The sequence below is a fragment of the Myotis myotis genome, unplaced genomic scaffold (assembly GCF_014108235.1).
Source record: "Myotis myotis isolate mMyoMyo1 unplaced genomic scaffold, mMyoMyo1.p scaffold_m19_p_3, whole genome shotgun sequence".
Classification (NCBI taxonomy): Eukaryota; Metazoa; Chordata; class Mammalia; order Chiroptera; family Vespertilionidae; genus Myotis; species Myotis myotis.
The window spans coordinates 190,276,669-190,297,649 of record NW_023416335.1 but is presented as its reverse complement, the minus strand read 5'-3'; the positions used below and the strand labels follow the sequence as shown (position 1 = coordinate 190,297,649).

At 33.2% G+C, this 20,981-nt stretch overlaps 1 protein-coding gene and 1 pseudogene across 2 annotated transcripts in view; one reads left to right on the top strand and one right to left on the bottom strand.

Annotated features, from left to right (window-relative positions):
- Positions 1–1,656: 1,656 nt before the first annotated feature.
- The window catches only part of LOC118651023 (NKG2-A/NKG2-B type II integral membrane protein-like), a 192,203-nt gene continuing 172,878 nt past the window's right edge, over positions 1,657–20,981 (bottom strand). For both annotated transcript variants that reach the window (XM_036299725.1, XM_036299726.1), the window contains 3 exons: positions 20,420–20,571; positions 2,083–2,183; positions 1,657–1,768 (listed from right to left, as the gene is read on the bottom strand). In XM_036299725.1, coding sequence (XP_036155618.1) covers positions 1,657–1,768; positions 2,083–2,183; positions 20,420–20,571 — 365 coding nt within the window. The remainder of the gene's footprint in view (positions 1,769–2,082; positions 2,184–20,419; positions 20,572–20,981) is intronic.
- On the top strand, positions 12,877–15,888 carry LOC118649710 (annotated as a pseudogene).

Genomic DNA, 20,981 nt, shown 5'->3' with positions numbered 1-20,981 from the left:
AAGCAGCAAATGAACAAACAAGACAAACAAAAAAACAAAAGCTCATAGACACAGACAACAGAACGGTGGTTACCAGAACGAAGGGAGTGCGGGGGGATAGTGAAGAGTAGAGAGGGTCAAGTGTATGGTGATGAAATATTTGATTTTGGGTGGTGGGCACACAATGAAATATACAGATGATGTATCATAGGACACACTTGAAACCTATGTAATTTTACTAATGAATGTTACTCCACTAAATTTAATAAAATTGAAAAAATCAGTGAAGTCAATGGATACAAGATCAACATGTAAACCTCAATTGTCTTTTTAAAAATATACTTTTATTTTTGATAGTATTACAGGTATCTCCCATTCTCCCTTTATCACCCTTCTCCTTGCCCCTACCCCCGCCCCAGGCCTTCAATACCCTATTGCTCATGTCCACGAGCTATGCATATAAATATATAACTTCTTTGGTTTATCTCTTCTAGTCTCCCCCAACCCCACATCAAGGTATGTCAGTCTGTTCCATGCCTCCATGCTTTGGGTCTTATTTTGCTGATCAATTCATTTTGTTCATTAGACTCCACAAATAAGTGAGATCATGTGATAATTCTTTTTCTCAGATTGGCTTATTTCCTTTTTTTTATATATTTTATTGATTTTTTACAGAGAGGAAGGGAGAGGGACAGAGAGTTAGAAACATCGATGAGAGAGAAACATCGATCAGCTGCCTCCTGCACACTCCCTACTGGGTATGTGCCCGCAACCAAGGTACATGCCCTTGACCAGAATCGAACCTGGGGCCCTTGAGTCTGCAGGCCGACGCTCTATCCACTGAGCCAAACGAGTTAGGGCAGATTGGCTTATTTCACTTGGCATAATATTTTCCAGGTCTATCCATGCTGTCCCAAAGCTCAAGTGTTTTTCTGTTTGAAGCAGCAAAAATTACTAAACATTAAAAAAAATAAAAATGTCATTTACAAAATTGTGACCATAAAATATCCATGTTTCTGTAGGACTTCAATATAGGAAAATTAAAAATATAGTAGATAAATTAAAGCAAACTTAATACATAGAAGGATAAAGCATGATATTAGTTAGAATAATCAATACTGTAAAATGACTAATCTTTATAAATTAATTTTTAAATGCTGTCCCAAATATAACCCCAAGTGTTTTTAACTGTTTTATTAAGGTGTAATTTACAGAGCATAAAATTCATCCATTCAGAGTGTACGTATATACCAGTGATTTTTAGCATATTCCCAGAGTTTGCAACTGTCACCATGATCAAAATTTAGAAAACGTTCAGCCCCCAAATAGTGTGCCAATTTTCAGTCATTTCTTATTCCCACCTCTCTTCAACACTTGGCAACCACCAATTCACTTTGTGCCGCTGTGGGTTTGCCTCACAATGTGATTGGTCAGAAAGGCTGAATGCCACAAACATAATGTTGAACAAAACAAAAGTCAGAAACTAAAATTAATGATATCTGTACATTTGAATGTGTATATTATTCTCTAATAATTGTTAAGGAATTTTTCAGTATTAGAACAAATAATATAATTCATTTTAAGAGTTATGCAAAAAAAGAGTTATGCAAATAATACTATTTCCATTTCAAGAAAAATAAAGTTACCCGACAGAATCCAAACTCAGGTATTTTACCTCTAAAGCTTATGTTTGCAACTATATATTTTTGAAGCTCCACAACTCCATGATGTGAGGCCAGATAGGTGTAGCAGAACACAGTCACCTTTATCAGATGATAGTTCTGCTATTCTGTAACTAAGAAAAATGCATAATTTTGTTGTTATCGTGTATGGAGACAATCCATGAAACAATAAATAGCATTTTTCATATAAGCGTAATAGGAAAACATTTTGAAAATAGGTAATGATACTCTTCACATAATATTAGTAAGAACTGGTTATTAGGAAAACTGGGTATTCATTCTTTAATATTTATATCAACATTTCATTAACTTTGAACTTCATTCTTCAAGTTTATAATTCAACTAAAACAAATGTATTCATAATACTCGTTTAAATGTCTCCTTTTTGTATTTCTTATGCAGTATTTAAAAAACAACTTACTTTAGTTTGAAAGCTGAACCATTTATCAACATCCATGGATGACCACTGCTGCTACAAAAAATTCCAATCCATGATGGTGGTAACATGAAACTCAGAAATTTCTACCACAAAATAAAGAATTTTTATTTAAATGATCATCATGAAAGTTTGTATTATTTTTTAAATGCAAGTAGTGTACTTTCATATGATCCTTAATTTTCAGAAAAAATAAGATGTTGGATTTTAATCAATATTAAGCATAAAATCATAAACCAAGAATTCACATTGGTAAAAGTTTTCAGCAATGTTTGTATATTTTCTACTTTTGATTTAAAATTAATTCTTGAGCTCTGACCAGTTTGGCTCAGTGGATAGAGCGTCGGCCTGTGGACCAAAGACTCCCGGGTTCGATTCCGGTCAAGGGCATGTACCTTGGTTGCAGGCATATCCCCAGTGGGGGGGTATGCAGGAGGCAGCTGACCAATGTTCCTCTCTCATCGATGTTTCTAACTCTCTATTCCTCTCCCTTCCTCACTGTAAAAAATCAATAAAATATATTTAAAAATAAAATAAAATTAATTCTTGAACATTGAGACTTAGTAGTGATGTTAGCAAGGAAAATCCTGATATATGCAATGTAGTAGTTACCAATGTTGACAAAATTAACAGAACAAGGCTTTAAATAAATTTTCAAATACTTATTTCAAGTATTTGATACTGTGACTAAATCCATGTAGATCTCTACTATGTTTCTAATAATTTAGGTTTCATAAAAAAAATTAAGGGATTGTCATTAAGAAAACAAATGACATGGAAGCCAAAAATTTGGTTTTCTGTGCCTCACATCATTCTTGAACCAGATAAGACCTGAACTGATCTATTCTATGTTGGTGGAATCCAGTAGTCTAAGTATCAGAGACTCATTTCTCTGCTATTCCCTGCTAAATGCAACTATAAATTCTAGAACTAGTGAAAAATGTAAGGGAAGGAGAGCTCTGACGGTGCAAAGAGAAAGGGAAAAAGGTTTGGTACCCCAAAATTAGAGAACAACAGACAGGGTAACATATCTTCACCTAACAGCAGTAACCTAGGCCTGCTGTTTCCCAATATCCATCATAGCATTATAGGAGGTAGCTCAAAGGAAGCCATTCCTCCCATGCATCAGAGAGAGAATTCAGCCCAGCAACACCAGCCTAGCCTGCAGGGCGATCCATTAGGACACCTGCTAACAAAAGCAATCAGAGTAAGTTTTCCTTCCCCCAAGAGAAACCAAGGTAGGAGGGCTGGAGGCGGGACCAGCAAAGGGGACCCTATAACTAAAATGAATGGGCCCAGCATGGCTTTTTATTGCTGAGGGCATGAAACTCACATCCCGAATGAGAGACATCAGATAGAATCGACTTTAAAATGTTCCATTCCCATAACTGGCAGTGAAAATTAATAAACTGCAGATACATACAGCAATATAAATAAATTCTGAAACATCAGATGGAGGTGAAAAATGAAGAAAGGCACACTGTATGATTCCATTTATATGAAAATCCATAACAAGCAACATCCCATCATATTAAAAACTAAGACAGTGGTTAAATAAAGAGGGGAAAGATGTGATGAAAGAATGCACAGTAGCAGGGCTGCAGAGGTTGGAAACTTTCATTTGGGATCTGATTTGTAATTACATGGTTCTATTCAGTTTGCAACCAATTTGCACAATTATGGTATCTTCAGTGTTGTAGACATATGGTAAAGTTAAATAGAAAAGTTTATTTTAGAGAACAAGCATTTATAGAAACATGGTTTTCTATGAAAAGCAACATTGGAACTTAACAAATGTGTATTAATGTTATCAACTACAAATAAAATGTAAATCAAAAATAGAATATTAACACTTAAAAATGATAACTAAAATATATACAAGGATATATGCCAACTTTGTTAATACAATATAGACTAAAGTAAGCTTTTAATAAAATGTTTGAAACACTTAAAATCTTACCATTTCTTCTTCATTATCTATATAAAGCAGGTTAGAGCACAGGCCAGCCCACCCTCAATCCATGTTTTATTTTCAGTACTAATGTAGTAGCAAATTTTGGAATATGTAAACCACTCCAGTGGACAATGACCACAATGATATGCTAAAGAAAAATTATAAATTTTTAACCAAATACAATTTGAATAAAAAAAATTAATCTACATATATGCACAGGTACATAAATATCTGTACATAATATCTATGCACATTCACAGGCTGATACATATAAAAAACACTCATACACCCACTCAGAGAGAAGGGTCACCTCTTATTGCCTAATTCATGTGCTCACATAAAGAAATAACACAAAGAAAAATATTAAATCTCTAATGTCTTGGAAGTCATTGGATGAAATAACTTTTTTTTTTTTTAGAATAGCAATGGGATTTTGTATCAACATAATAGTGCAGTAGGAATTTTGAGATAATTGGCAACAGTGGGTATGGCGATTTTAAGTAAATACTCCTTCATTTTATTGCATAAGAAGAAATACTTTTTTATAATTATTTGTAAATATTTATTGATCATTTTATAATTTATGTCCTCCCCCCTCAAAAAGTCTATTGTCATTTTTGCCTAGCTTAGGATAGAGACAAAATCTAAACTTTTCTAATATCAGAACTTTGAAAATTATTATGTACCTTTCAGGATGTTTGTATTGAGGGATGAATTGTTCTTCTCCAGTTTACCAGTACCTTAAAAAATTAAGGTAATTGTTTAAAAAGTAATTAATCTAAACAAATGATAATAATTTTTTTTAGCTTGAAGGTTTTTTTTTTTTAAATATTGTCTATGATGAGAATTATCTGTAACAAAATTGATTTTACTAAGAAAAATGAATAAAGTAATACAGATTTGGGGAAAATATTGTAACAAACTATGGGAACAAACTTCACCATCTCTTACAGTTTTGGCTTATCCAATATCAAGAATTAACTTGCATTTCTCAATAAGTTCTTTTGCAGTGGTTCTCAACCTTCCTAATGCCGCGACCCTTAAATACAGTCCCTCATGTTGTGGTGACCCCCAACTATAAAATTATTTTCGTTGCTACTTCATAACTGTAATTTTGCTACTGTTATGAATCGTAATGTAAATATCTGATATGCAGGATGTATTTAGGCGACCCCCGTGAAAGGGTTGTTCGACCCCCAAAGGGGTCACGACCCACAGGTTGAGAACCGCTGTATGAAATCAGAACATATAAATATGTATAAAATATTTTCTACAAATCATTCTATTTCTTATGCATTTGACAAATTCAGCATAGCACATTTATCTAAATGTATACATTAAAATGAGAATTCTATTCTGTAATACTGTATTATGAAGTGCTTAGAGGCACTCAGATTCTTTAAAATGAAGTTTCCTTAAAATCTTCCAAAAACTTACCAGGCATAAAAAGTATCACTCTTACTACACTGTACATCAAGATAAGGCAGATAACTCCCAGGACCCCAGCAAAGAGCTTCTCTGGAGGTGATGGTGAATCTGCAGGAAGAGAAAGGAGAGATGGAGACATTATTTAGACAGTTTACATATAAGAGAACCCACGTGCACAGCGAATCATAAAGTTGAATCCTGAAACCATATCTAGCAGTGGAATCTTCCTCTCAGATGTACCATTTCATTTTCTGAAAACACGATTCTCCATGAGTTGTTGGTCAAAGACGACACCTTACAACAGTGCCTCAAAGAAATCAGCCCTCAGATTTCATATTAGAATTCTGTGTTCCAACTTTAAGCTCTGACCCTTACAAATGAAAAAATATGTGAGCTAATTCCCTACTCTTTTGCACACCTCTATATGCCAGGTGCACATCCTAGAACAATTATACTGTGTGTCTATTAAATGTGCCACCTTTGCTTTAGTCATCCTTGTAATTCCATTGAAGGTCTTGAAAAGCACTTGAAAGTTTATTCCCACACAGAATATTTATTGTTCAGTTGGTACAATGGAGCTGTTCATGCCCTTACCTTTCACTTGCTGTCTCCTTAAGTCCTTAGCCAGATTCATTTCTGAGTCATTTTCTTGTTGGACATCCATCTCTGAGGCTGAGTAATGACAGGGATGGTGCCTATGATAACAGTACTTAAGTAATTAGTAAATGATGTGAGCAATGACAAGACCCCAAGGATAGTCTTTGTGGGTGGAGTTTGAGATAGTATCAGTACTCACTTTGCATTTGACCCATGTGAAGTCTTCTAATTTACGTAGAGATTTAAGTGTGTTTTATGATAGAATAATAGTTCTTAAAATTATATTCTATGTTTGACATAATATTATTGGTTGAAGCAATGAAAAGTAAGAAGTTAATGAAGAATAAAGAAAATCAGAATAATGATATCATTATTAAAGTCAGATTCCACTGAAACATTTTAATACAATTAGAATAACTGTGAAAATTAAAATGCTGTATAGAAAAAAGTGATGCCCTAATTTTTATGACAATTTATGGTTACAGATTGAGTGCTTTAAAGTTGGGGGAATAGTAGTATTAGAATATATAGTACTTTTCTGTAATACATTAATTTTATTTAGTCACTTATATTTATTAAAAGGGCAGATGATATTTTAAAATATCACATGATATTTTAAATAATTGTGGAGTTCTAAATCATTATAATTTAAGAAAATATTTTATATGGTGAAAAATGCTACATGACACTCTAAAGGTATCCAAAACTTACAAATAATAAAAGCAATAGAATGTTAAAGGATTTTTAAAAATACTAATTTTACAGAAGTAACTTACAATTTATTTAATGGTTAAGATATGAAACCATAAAATGATTAATAAATGTGTATATCATTTATGGAGGAACATTGTTGGTGCAAAATCCCTGAAAGATCCTAGTGGCTATCAAAGTCAGTGAAGGTGACTTTAGTGTGTAGGCAAATGTAATAAATCTGATAATTTATTCAATAATTCAGTCAATGGGCTCTGCAGTCAGTGAGATCTAGAATAAATTCTGGCTTTGAAATTTATAATGTATTACCTTTAAAAGTTATATAGTGTTTAACAACCTAGCTTACTAATCTAAGGTGGGAATAAAATATTTTAAGATACAATGCATGTAAAAATAACACTCAATCTGATATTTGTAAACTGTCATTATGTCACTTGTTTTAATTATTTTAACACAATTGCCTTGTTACTATTTCTGATTCATATCAGACAATGAAAATGTAATTCGTTAGACAGGAGTCTCTTATCAGTGTGGCATCTTTTTGCATGTGTTGTTCAATTTCTAAAAAGTACTTTGATTGTTTATAATTAAGTTTAAATATTCAACAACAAAGGTTTTTAAAAGTTTAAGCATTTTACTGAGACTACTAAATCCTGATTTTTATTGCAAGTCACACTGATTTTATTTAATCGAAGTGTATGTATGAGGAATTATGTTTTACCTTCATGACTTGATGAATTCTTTTTTTTTAAAATATATTTTATTGATTTTTTACAGAGAGGAAGGGAGAGAGATAGAGAGTCAGAAACATCGATGAGAGAGAAACATCGATCAGCTGCCTCCTGCACATCTCCTACTGGGGATGTGCCCGCAACCCAGGTACATGCCCTTGACCGGAATCGAACCTGGGACCTTTCAGTCCGCAGGCTGACGCTCTATCCACTGAGCCAAACTGGTTCCGGCCATGACTTGATGAATTCTTGTTAAGAATTTATTTTTAAAATATGGGATAAATATGAAATAATATACATTGATGATTATATGTATTAATTACAAAATCTCCAATGGGATTTTATTTAAGTTATACTGATTTTCAAGCCCAAAGATAAATGAATGTATGCTCTTTAGTAATTTTGTACAGGCACAAATTTAAATATATTAAGATATCTACCAACATATTTCATATTTTACTCTTTTTACCCTTAATTTTACAAATAAGGATACCAATGTTTTCTTTTATTTGATTGTATGTGAATTGTACTTCAGTAGTACCACATCTAGCATTTGTAATTTCCCATTAAATGAATTGGGCCAGTAGAGAGACAGGAGAGTAGACACACATACCTCTGGAAGCCAGTAAGTTATGAATCCTTTAGTGGGAGGCAAGGTCACTCCTGTAATGTCTGTGGTCTCCACAGACTGTCCTGTGAAGACTGAGAGTGAATCCAAAGTATAAAAAAAATGTAGATTTCTCATCACTGTGTCACTTAGAATTTGAACAGGAAATTCTTACACTTGGGCATTTTTGAAGATGATTTATCTCATCACACATCTTCTGAATATAGGAGACTTTGAGCTTGTAGTGCGTCACTTAGTTTGTCCATTGGTAGGTGCCTCTGAGAAATTATTTTCATATTCTAAAAGATTTCTGGGACAAAAGACGTGACCATTCATGCTGTTAACTTATTTCATCTTAAAATCACAAATCTTAGGCCTTGTGAAGAGTATCTCAGATGTTTAAGTTCTACTCTTAGACAAGGTTGCTAAATAATGGCATTACCTCATTTTACTTATACACTCATTATGTTATTTTAATTATAATAGAATAAATCTAAAACCATAATTTCATTAACAATAGCTACTTAATGATGTTTGTCACTAATATTCTGAAGAATTACTACATTTTCAACATATAGTAACTGTCACAAATATTTATTGTCAAATGTATCTTCTCACACTCTCTTGTTTTTAAAATTGCTGTATTTAATTTTATTATTTGTATATTAGAAATATATAAATTTTCCTGATATTAATAAATGTCTGTGAAGGATAAGACATTAAGCAACACTGAACTATACCATATGTATAAATTGAAATATTAAATTAATACTCATTATTAATTCATATTCAAATTATAATTAGTAGTTTGTATTTTAATATAAATATTTGTTGTAAATGACAAAAACCCAAGTCTAACAATGTAGGAGGAGAGGAAACAGAATTGTAATTTTTAAAAATTTCACTTGACCATAACTGGGGAGGCAGAAATAGTAGACTTTGAAACACATGTTAAGTGACACATGACCATTAGAAGAAATAAAACATTACAATTAAATTATCTAGTGTGTATCAGATAGAATTTTTTCATCTTTCTCATATTACATCAAGAAAAGAGAAAATATTCATCTTCATTAGTGAGTGAATTAAAATCGAGTGGACCATATTATCCAGCAATCTCATTTCTGAATGTGTATACAAAAAACCACACAATTATTTTATAATTTTTAATTTATTGATTGATTTTCAAAATAGAGAAGGGAAAGAGATTAGATAGATATAGATAAATAGATAGGTAGAGATAGATAGATAATAGAAAGAAATCAACTTGTTGTTTGATTGTTTTTTAAAAATATTTTAATTAATATATTTATTTAATTTTTTAGTTTAAAATTTTTTTAATAAATTGACAGAATTGTGCATCTATTACAAAAAAACAACAACACCCAAAATACAAAAAACAGAAAAACATTGTTTGATTCTTTTTTTCTTTAATAATTGAGGAATTACATATGTGTCCTTATCTCCCCATTGCCCCCCACACCCCCAACTCATGCCCTCACCCCCCAGTGTCTGAGTCCATTGGTTAGGCTTATATGCATGCATACAAGTCCTTTGGTTGATCTCTCCTCCTTACCCCCACCTTCCCCTACCTTCCCTCTGAGGATCAACAGTCTGAGCGATGCTTCTCTGTCTCTGGATCTTTTTTTGTTCATCAGTTTATGTTGTTCATTATATTCCACAAATGAGTGAGATCATGTATGTGCAGATGAGTGGCTGTAATTTTACATCATCAGATATCTTGTGGATTTTTACATATCTTATTGATTTTTCCACCCCTCTTTGGTAAAAATGTTAGTTAACTGACTTCTAATACCATTTATCTTTTTGTAATAGAGGCCAATTTTATACTCTGTCTTATTGACTCCTAAAAGAATGGAAGAGTTTAATTTGTAGAAAGAATAAAATATACAATGTTGGTAAAATTAAGGAATTTAAGTGTCATGCAAATGTGATATATGTGTACTTGTGTAGGAGATAATTATTTCAAAATAATTGTCATTAGTCTCTATAAAACAAGTTCACTACTCGGGTTTGGGTTGTTATATTTTAAAGTGTTAAGAATGAACAATTTGAAATGTCAAAGAGAGATGAATTCTAAGTAAACTGTTTCTTCTGATTTTATGGTAGGACATATCACCCCCTCTCTTCTACTACGCTTTCATACATATGGTTGAAATTGAGTTTTCACAAAGACCAAACCAAATTCTGTTTCTAGTTATAATGATACCCAAACAAAAGATTTGGACATCACCTGCTATTTTTAGTCACTTTCTAGTATCACATACCCACACCCCTTCAACCCCCAAATTAATGTCTACTAGAGGGGGTGAATGTGACCTTACTTGGGAATAGGGCCTTTGCAAATGTAACCAAGTTAAGATGAGGTCATACTGGTGTAGGATGGGCCTTAATTAATACAGATGAAATGCATAAGAAGAGGGACATTGGATACCTAGACAGAGACACACAGGGAGAACGGTGAGATGAATGAGGCCGGGATTGGAGTAATATCCCCTTAGGCCAAGGAATGCCAAGGACTCAGGGCTACACCCAAAATGAAGAGAAATGCAGGGCAGAGTCTCCCCTAGAGTCTTCAAAGTGAACATAACCTTGATGACACCTTGATTTCAGACTTCAAGTTTCCAGAACTGTGAGAGAATAAATATTTGTGGTGTAAGTCAGAAGGAAAGTAAAATATACAATGTGAGGTGATAATAAATGTTGTATGAAAACATTTTGAACAAAGTAAGAGGAATTGAACGTATCATCTGTGAGAGGGAACTGAAATTCCATCTGTGTCTATTGGGAATGTAATATTTGGACAAAGATAAGAAGTTGGTGTGAAAACCAGCAATGTCGATAAATTTGCCCCTGTTCATCACATAATATCAGTCTTCTTATGGTCTCAAGGAGATTCTCCATCTCCAATACCTTGTTTCTTATTTCTCTTTTTGTTATTTAGGCTGAATATCTGTGAAGGATAGAGAAGTTTACACAAACTCTTCAATCACTATGATGCTGCGTGTTGTAGTCATTTTATATCAGAGAGAAGTAGCAATTGAGATGAATGAGATTTAACTACATACACAAAAGTCACCATTTTCCCAAGACTATCCCAGGAAGTCTGATTACATTTATTTGGAAATATTGGCTTTGATCAACTAATTTCTTATTCAGACTTAATCTCGAGATCATTTAATGTAACATTGAAAAATGTTAACATCAAGAAATAATATTAATTTGTTTATTGATTTAGTTAAAATACTAAGAAACTTATATCTGGCAATAGTGAGATCATGTGAGGAACCATGTGACTACAAAGTATGTGGGTATTTTATATTCTGGCTTCTGGGATTTCCATAACTGCCACAGGTGGTCCTAACTGCTGGTGCACTACTCTCTTCTGCCCATCTTCCTATACTAGATTTAGGTAAGGTAACATGGCTGGTGCTTACAAACATAGCTTTTATTTTCTAAGCAGGATTCAGAAAAGAGCTTGTGGTTCTCAAGCCTGCATATGTACAATTTTTATGAAATCCTGGAGTTATTGCAGATCTGAAATACAGAAATAATATATCATTAATCTGGTCACATATAACTTCATATTTTAATTAATAAACTCTTTACAGTAATGCTTACATATCTAAATCTGAACAATTCTTATAATATTTCAACAGAAAATTTAGTTTACAGCAAACATTTGATTTAATGTACTCTGGATTTAATGGACAAAATTTCAGGTTTGTATATCATATGTGAAATTAACACCTTGCCAATTTTAAAATGTTTGAAAAATAGGTTTACTTACAATTAAATTAACAGGTTATTTTTTGTTCTTGATTCACCATTATTTTTTTAAAATTTTAGCAACTAGACCATATGTTGGGAAAAACAATGTAGTAATTTCTCTGACATAAATAAATATTACATATCTACTACTAGAGTTTACATATTTAAATCCAAGAGTGAAAGCTCATAAACAAGGTACTGCTAATGGTTAGCACATGATCACACCACATCGCCTGTGGTAACTGGTGCTGTTGCCCTAAAGCCTGAGGGCTGAAGCCACACACCAGCCAAGTACATTTGTTTACCTGTCAGGACTGAAAAGTGCATGCATGCATTTACTAGACCTTTTCAGTATAAATTTTAAATTATAGGAATACATACAGAAAACTTTTCTGTGAAATGAAACTTTTCATATGTACTTCATTTTAATTACACAAATGTGTCATCATAAGTACAAACAGGTAAACTAACTAAGTTGTCCATTTTTGAACATATATATTCATAAAACCTACTTTCTAATAATGGCTTTTGGCTCTAGTGGCTATCTCCTTGCCTGAATTAGTATGTTATACCAAAGTTTTACTGTATTTATGTAATCGTTCAGGCATTGATTTTCATTTCTAAGATTAATCTCTGACTTAAAGCATGAAGGCATAAAATATACAAGTTCTCAAGAAACTTACGGTTTGGAAGAGAAAGCTGAGCCATCTTTCCTCACTAACAAATTACTATTCTTTCTGTGGTAGAGTTGAATCCATGCATATTGTATGAACATGTATAAAAAATCCTATGAGACAAAAATTTTTTTTTTATGAGAAATTAGGTAATTGAATTCATACAAACAACTAAGTTGGCCCACTGCTGGAGGATGAGGAGGAAAATGAGGAGGTTGGGTGACTGCTTAGTTAAATGCACAGCCCACCAACACCTGATGCAATTAGTGAATAAGCAAACCAACCATGTCTCACATGCAGAAGTTGTTGTGACCCACCCAGCTGGCCCAGCATATCCAACATCCAGACGATCCCACAATGATCTGTGGAAATACAGAGGTCTCTGAATCAACTGAAACACCTCAAGATGCACAAGAATTTAGGCTACAGCTGCAACAGAAGCAGCAGCATCCTAACAAACTTGCCAAAGGAACAGAAAAGTATATAAACAAATTGAGAGAAAAAACATAATATTGATTGATGCAGAAAAAGCATCTGATAAAATCCAACCCTACTTTGATAAAAACTCTTTTAAGGCCATAGATGACAAACCTACAGCCAACATCATACTAAATGAGCACAAGCTAAAACCATTTTCCCTAAGGAACAAGACAAGGATAACTGATTTCACCACTCTGATTCAGCATCGTACTGGAAATCCTCGCTGTAGTGATCAGACAGGAAGGAATAAAAGGCATCCAAATTGGAAAAGAAGAAGTAAAGCTGTCATTACAGATGATATGATACCGTACATAGAAACACTTAAGACTCCACTTAAAGGCTACTAGATTTAATAAATGAATATTGACAACATAGCAGGATACAAAACTAATACCTAGAAATCTATGTCAATTTTATACACCAAAATGAACTCAGAGAAAGAGAAACTAAAAATTCCCATTTACCATTGCAACAAAATAATTTGGATACCTAGGAATAAACTTAACAAAGGAGGTGAAAGGCTTATACTCAGAAAATTACAGTACATTAAAAAAACAGATAGAGGAAGATATAAAGAAGTGGAAGAATATACTGTGTCCATGGATTGGTAGAATCAACATCATTCAAATGTCCATAGTACACAAAACAATCCAATAGATTCAATGCAATCCCTATTAAAACGATATATTTCACAAATCTAGAACAAACACTCAAAAAATTAATGTGCAAACAAAAAAGATCCCAAATTACCACAGCAATCTTGACAGAGAAGAACAAAGTTGGAGAGATCACAATATTAGATATTAAAATATACTACAAGCCACTGTAATCAAAACAGCCTAGTACTGGCACAAGAATAGGAACATAGATCAACGGACCATAATGGAGAACCCAGAAATTGACCCAAACCATTATTATCAATAATATTTGACAAAGGAGGCAAGAGCATACAATGTAATAAAGAGTATATATTTGAGGAAAGACAGCCTCTTCAATAAATGATGCGGAGAAAATTGGACAGATACATGCAAAAACAAAATGAAAGGAGACCACCAGCTTACACCATACACAATTATAAACTCAAATAGATAAAAGACTTAAGTGTAAGTCATTAAACCATAAAATCTTAGAAGAATCCATAGGCAACAAATCTTGAACATCTCTCATAGCAATAAGTGTGTGGATACATCTCCAGGGCAAGAGAAACTAATGATAAAATAAACAAATAGGACTACATCAAAAAAAAAGCTTCTGCACAGCAAAAGAAACCATCAACAAAATGAAAAGGGAGCCCCCTGCATGGCTGAACATATTTGCCAATGATACACCTTATAAAAGGTTAATATACAAAGTATATAAGGACTCAAACAACTTAACAAAAGGAAAACAAACAAACCAATTTAAAAGTGGACAAAGAACCTAAAAAGACACTTCTCCAAAGTTGACATACAGAAGGCTAAGAGACAAATAAAAAACTGTTCAAAGTTACTAATCATCAGAGAGATGCAAATTTAGATGACAATGAGGTACCACCTCACACCAATCAGAATGCCTACCATCAACAAACCAACAAATGACAAGTGCTGGAAAGGATGGGGAGAAAAGGGAGCCCTAGTACACTGCTGGTGAGAATGGAGATTGGTGCAGCCACTATGGAAAATAGTATGGAGTTTCCTCAAAAAGTTACAAATTGCACTGCTATTTGACCCAGTAATACCCACTTCTAGGAATATATCCTAAGAAATCCAAAACACGCATCAGAAGGAATGTATGCTCCCCTATGTTCATAGCTATGCAATTTACAATAGCTAAGATGTGGAAACAGCTCAAGTGCCCATCAGTAGATGAGTGGATTTAAAAGGCTTGGTATATTCACACCATGGAATACCATGCAGCAGTATAAAAGAAGGATTTCTTACACTTTGAGACACCGTGGAAGAGCTGGAGAGTATTGTGTTAAGCAAAATAAACCAGTGAGAAAGATAAGTATCATATGATCTCACTTATATGTAGAATCAAATGAACAAAATTAAATGATGAACAAAACAGACCCAAAATATAGAAGCATAGAATACACTGATGAATCTCAGAGGGAAGGCTGGGGTAGGTGGGTGGGGAGGGAGAGATTAACTGATAAATTTATGTGCATATATGCATAGCCCATGGACACAGACAACAGTCTGGTGAAGGCCAAGAAGTGGGGGTAGGGTGGTGGGAGTCAATGGGGGAGAAGAAAAGGGGGACATCTGTAATACTTTCACCAATGAAGATATATTAAATAATAAAAAGAGTTTGGATCTCTGCCCACCACTCCCACTGAACAGTGTCAAAGGAAAATGCAGAAGGACCACTTAGTTAATACTGAGTTCACATCACTGACAAACTTTAAGAAGGTCCAGGGGCAAGCTGATGAGAAATAGAAGAGTTTGTTGCTCCAGTGGGAGCCAGTTTTGGAGAATCTGGTAGTTTTCCAGAGGAAGGCTCAGAAGAAAGGAATCTTATATCCTGGGAAAGCCAAATTCAACCTCTGGAGCAGGTGCAGGATGAGGAAATTAGGGAGGATGACCTTTGCCTTACTCATGAGAGTCTTCTCTTAGGCAATATGAAGCTGATGGTACGGATATAAATGATCTATTTAAAGATTTGTGAATGATAATTCATGAGCAAGGACATGTGATAGATAGCATAGAAGCCAAAGTTGAAAGTGTAAGAGTGCATGTCCAACAAGCCAAACAGCAGCCTTCATGGGCAGCAGAATATCAGAAAAAGGATTCTTGCATGTTGCTGTGCGATGCACAAGCCATTAAAGAAATATAGAAACCTACAGCTGGCTAGCAATGAAGAATGGAACAAAACTCTTAACCTTTATATTTTAAGTGACTATATTATAATTATTTTGATTTCAGTTTTATTTTGTATGTTGTGAATATAGATGCAGTTTCTGGTAATATTAAACAATGAGAATAAGTTTTGAGCAACTTTTAAAAAGACTTGTCAGTTACAGTTGATATCCAATATTGTTTTGGTTTCAGGTGTACAGCATGGTGATTGCGCACGTGTATACCTTTTGAGGTGAACACCCCAATGGGTCTGGTACCCACCTGACACCATGCATGGTTATTAGAATATTGTTGACTATATTCTCTATCTATGCTGTACTTTGCATCACCATGATTTTATTTACAACTGAATTTAAAGAACACCTTTTGGTTAAAAGTTTCAAAGTGTATAACATTTTTTTTGTCACATGAAAAAATATTTAATTTGTTCCCTATCCCACACCATATATAAAATCCAATTGCAGATGAATTAAAAATTAAAATGCAAGAAACACAATTTCCAGATAGAAAGTTTTAGAAAAAATACAAATATATTTAGTAAAATATTTTTAATATAAACTCATGAGTCATAAAGAAACATTAAAAAATTTGACTGTGTTAAATTTTTAAATATCTATTCCTGAAAGTATCAGGAAGGAAGTAAAAAGGAAATATCACAAACTTGAAAAAGATATTTGCAATAAACAGAATAAATAAAAAGAACAGAACACAGAATGTGTTTTAAAAACACCAACAGTACCCTAGTCGGTTTGGCTCAATGGATAGAGCATCAGCCTGCAGAATCAAGGATTCCAGGTTCAATTCCGGTCAAGGGCATGTACCTTGGTTGCAGGCACATACCCAGTAGAAAGTGTGCAGGAGGCAGCTGATGGATGTTTCTAACTCTTTATCCCTCTCTATTCCTCTCTATAAAAAATCAATAAACTATATTTAAAAAAAAACAAAACAACCAACAGTCAATAAGGAAAAGACAAATGACTCAAATAATAATAAAAAGTCATAATCAGGTGCTTCATGGATAGGAATTGGAAATCCTATCTAATAAAGAGGGAATATGCTAATTGACGATCACACCCACACAAATGGAGGTATCCACAGCCAAGAAAGAGGGGATATGCTAATTGACCTCCATGCCCTCACAAGATATTGGCACCAAGTACCCTCAGCCCCACCTAATCCAGTCAGAGTCCCCCAGTTCCCCAGCCCTGTGCGCCTCATCCAGCCTCAGACCTCAAGTCCCCTCAGCCCTGTATAGGGGAGGGCAGTTGGGGACAATCATGTCAGGGGAGCAGTTAGACATGAATCAGGCCAGAAGGTTAGTATTTAGGGGCAATCAGGCAAGCAGGCAGGTGAGTGGTTAGGAGCTGGATTGTGAGAGGGATGTCCCAGAATTTCATGCACCAGGCCTCTAGTTCTTAATATAAAAATGTATAAACTTTTATGCTGTTCTTCATTTCCATACAGAGGTAACCATTTTGTACCATTAAAAAATGAATTACATTTTCCAATTAACTCACTTGCCTTTTTAATCAATATTGGTTTAATCCACTAATCTGAATACTCTGAAGATAATTATCTTAATTCATAATTTGCATTTTATCACATTCTTACATAGCACTTTGAAACTGAAGGCAATGTTTTATATGGCAAGCTATGAGACTTCAAATGGGAACAAATATAATATTGAGTAACTAAGTAAATTGTCATTTGCAACCGAAATAATGATGATTTTAAAAATAAAAAAACAAATAAATTTAATTCTAATTTATAGTCTTTTAATTTGCAATATATTGTTACACAATGGACACATTAGGAAAATGTATTAGCACAATTAAGTGAAGAGGATAAATGGACATAAATACCAATTTCACAGGTCTGAAAGTTGATTGAAAACTAATAATAATTTATAATTATTAATTATTGGGAAAGCTGCTAGAGATTCAGCTTAAAATAGAGCAAATTTGTGGTCTTCTTATCTAAGGCTGTTCCCATGTCTCCCCTACCACCCAAACTCAGCTCAGTGAGTAAGAATTATAATTTTTATAATTTTGGGAAGGCCACAAATATCAATGGTATTATTGCCACAGGGGAAGACTTGATAAGCAGTGGAAGCGGTTGTCAAGTTGCCCACTGCTAGTATTTTTCAGCTGAAAGTGTTGAATTTACTGGGTAATAAATGAGGGAAATTATCCTTTTCCTAGACTGAGGCTGTCTTCTCCATTGTGTCAGGCACAGTGCCAGCCATAAACATAACAGGAAGGTACTACTAGGAAAAGTAAGAGTGAATAGAAGAGATCACATTCGCTCTCTGCATGTGCTTGACTGACGGGTGGAAAATTTGCACATGTATAGAAGAAACAGAGATGATATAGTAAAAAATAAAAGCCAAAGTGGACTTGAGAATTGATTTCACAATCATGAGCACTTTTCTACACACACACACACACACACACACACACACACACACACGAGTACATCAAATAGCAGAGGGTGAAAGCCATACTGATTTGAATACATTTTTAAAAATCATTGGTTGTCTGCTAAGCTATGCAAACACAAGACTAATCTCTGGTAAGTAAGGCTAAACAGAAAAATAAATAATGAGAATTATAAAAACTGAGTAAACACACTTCAAAAGAGAAGATTCTACACTAACAGTTTATTAAAGTTACAAAGAAATCTAAGAAAGATGCAGAATCCATATTTAGTATATTATATTATCAAAAATATGTACTTACCAAAAATTAGAAAACATGCAAAGAAACTAAAAAATGTCTTTTATACTTGATGGGGGGATTAGTCAATAGAGACTAATTTTCACTGGGATAAGATGTCAGATTTATCAGAAAATATTTTAAAGTAGTTATTATAAACATATATTAGAAAGATACTATGTTTAAATAACTATATGAAAATATGATGGCAGCCCTGGCCTGTGTGGCTCAGTTGGTTGTAGCATCATCCCATGTACTAGAAGGTTGTGGGTTCAATGCCCAGTCAGGGCAAATACTTCGGTTGTGGGTTTGAACCCCAGTTGGGGCACATATAGGAGGCAACTAATGGATGTATCTCTCATATAATATAGCAGATTGTCTTCACAAACTTTGACTAACTTCTAAAATAATCACTAAGACCCAAAATGAGATATTGGACTAGGTTAACATTAATAAATTCAGATCATTTAAAGACCCCAATGTGAGACTGAAAATGTAAGTTACGGTAAAAAAAACACAAAAACTATTTGCAATGATAAATTTAAAAAAGAGCTCATATAGGAAATATAACAATTCTAGAAGGAAAATAACAGGCAGAACACAGGAGAAGTGGTAGAGAGACATGAACAGGCACCTCTCATTCTCTCGATACATAATTCCATAAGAACTAGTGACCAGAAAGAAGTGTTCTATCCATTAGCAATCAGAAAAATGCCTACTTATGTCAAAATGATACTTTTATATAATGATCAGAATGTATAGCATTGAACGTTCTGGCAGTACTAAATCTTGGATCATGGAATATTTGGATAAAATGTGTATTTATATAATAAACTAGAAAATGTTGGGATAATATAATAAATTTGGCATATACATATATTTATGACTGTGTTATTTCATTCTGATTCATAGAGGACAATAAATTTTAACTATCTACATATGCAATTATAATCATATAATTATACTAGAGGCCCAATGCATGAAATTTTCCAAGGGGTTCATCCCTCACAGCCATGGCAGCTGCCTCAGCCCTTGCAGCCCCATCTTCGTCCAGAAGGTCGTCCAGAAGGTCATTTGGCTGTCCAGTCTAATTAGCATATTATGCTTCTATTATTATAGATTTATACATTATTATATTATTATAAATATAATATTTATAGTATATGAGTATAATGTATTATATTTAATATTTATATATACTATAAATTGTTTTAAATACAATATAATATTTGAAAAAATCAGACACAATGATTTTCATAAAATATTCATAATACCCACATATTTAAAAAAAAACTATATTCTGGGAAGAACAGATTAAAAATGTCATTTCTCTACACTAAAGCAATGAAAGTTAACAAATTACAGATAAATGCAATAATATGGAGAGATTGCAAAAATATCATGTGAGTGTTAAAGGAGACACACAGAGAGGGGCTACTGTGGACTGGCAACTTCTATTTCATGATTTGTAATTATATGGGTCATTTAAGCTTGTAATTAATCTGCACAATTATGATACCTTCAATTTCCTTGATGTATAGTAAAATTAGGTAGCAAAGTTTACTTTAGAAAAAAAGCATTTACAGAAGCATGGTTATGTATTTAAAAAAGCAAGAACTGGAAATTATCAAATGTGCATCAATGGCATAAAATATAAAAATATATTAGAGTGAAACAATGCATGTTAATAGTCCTTATAATAAGTGAACTATGAATATATACAAAATATGAATCAATTCTATAAATATAGATTAAACTAGACTTTTAAATAAAATGGAAACATTTAAATCTTACCATTTCTTCTTCTTTATCTATGTAAAGCAGGTTAGAGTTCTTAGAAGCACAAGCCAGCAAACTCTCATTCCATGTTTTTTTTTCAGTACTAATGTAATAGCAATTGTTGGAATATGTAAACCACTCCTTTGGACAATGTCCACAATAATATGCTGAAGAAAGATTATAAAATTTTATCAAAAACAATTTAAATTTTTTGAAATGAAATTAATTTACATATTTGCATAGGTATAGACACATTTGTGGAATATATATAAAAGAAAACACGCTCACAGAGAACAGTTAGTCTCTTGTTTCCTGGTTTACATTCCATATTAAGCAAACAAAAATATCTACTCTCTACATGTTCTGAATGTCAATGAAGAAATCCATTTTTTAGAATCCTAAAATTATCTTTGAGCCCATCTGCAACCATGGGTATTATGATCTTAAATGAATATTTCTTCATATTGTTGCATAAGAAAACACTCTTCCATAATCATTATGAACATTTATTGCCTGGTATTATTTGTAAATATTTATTGCTCATTTCATAATTTATGTTCTCCCCCTCAAAAAGGCT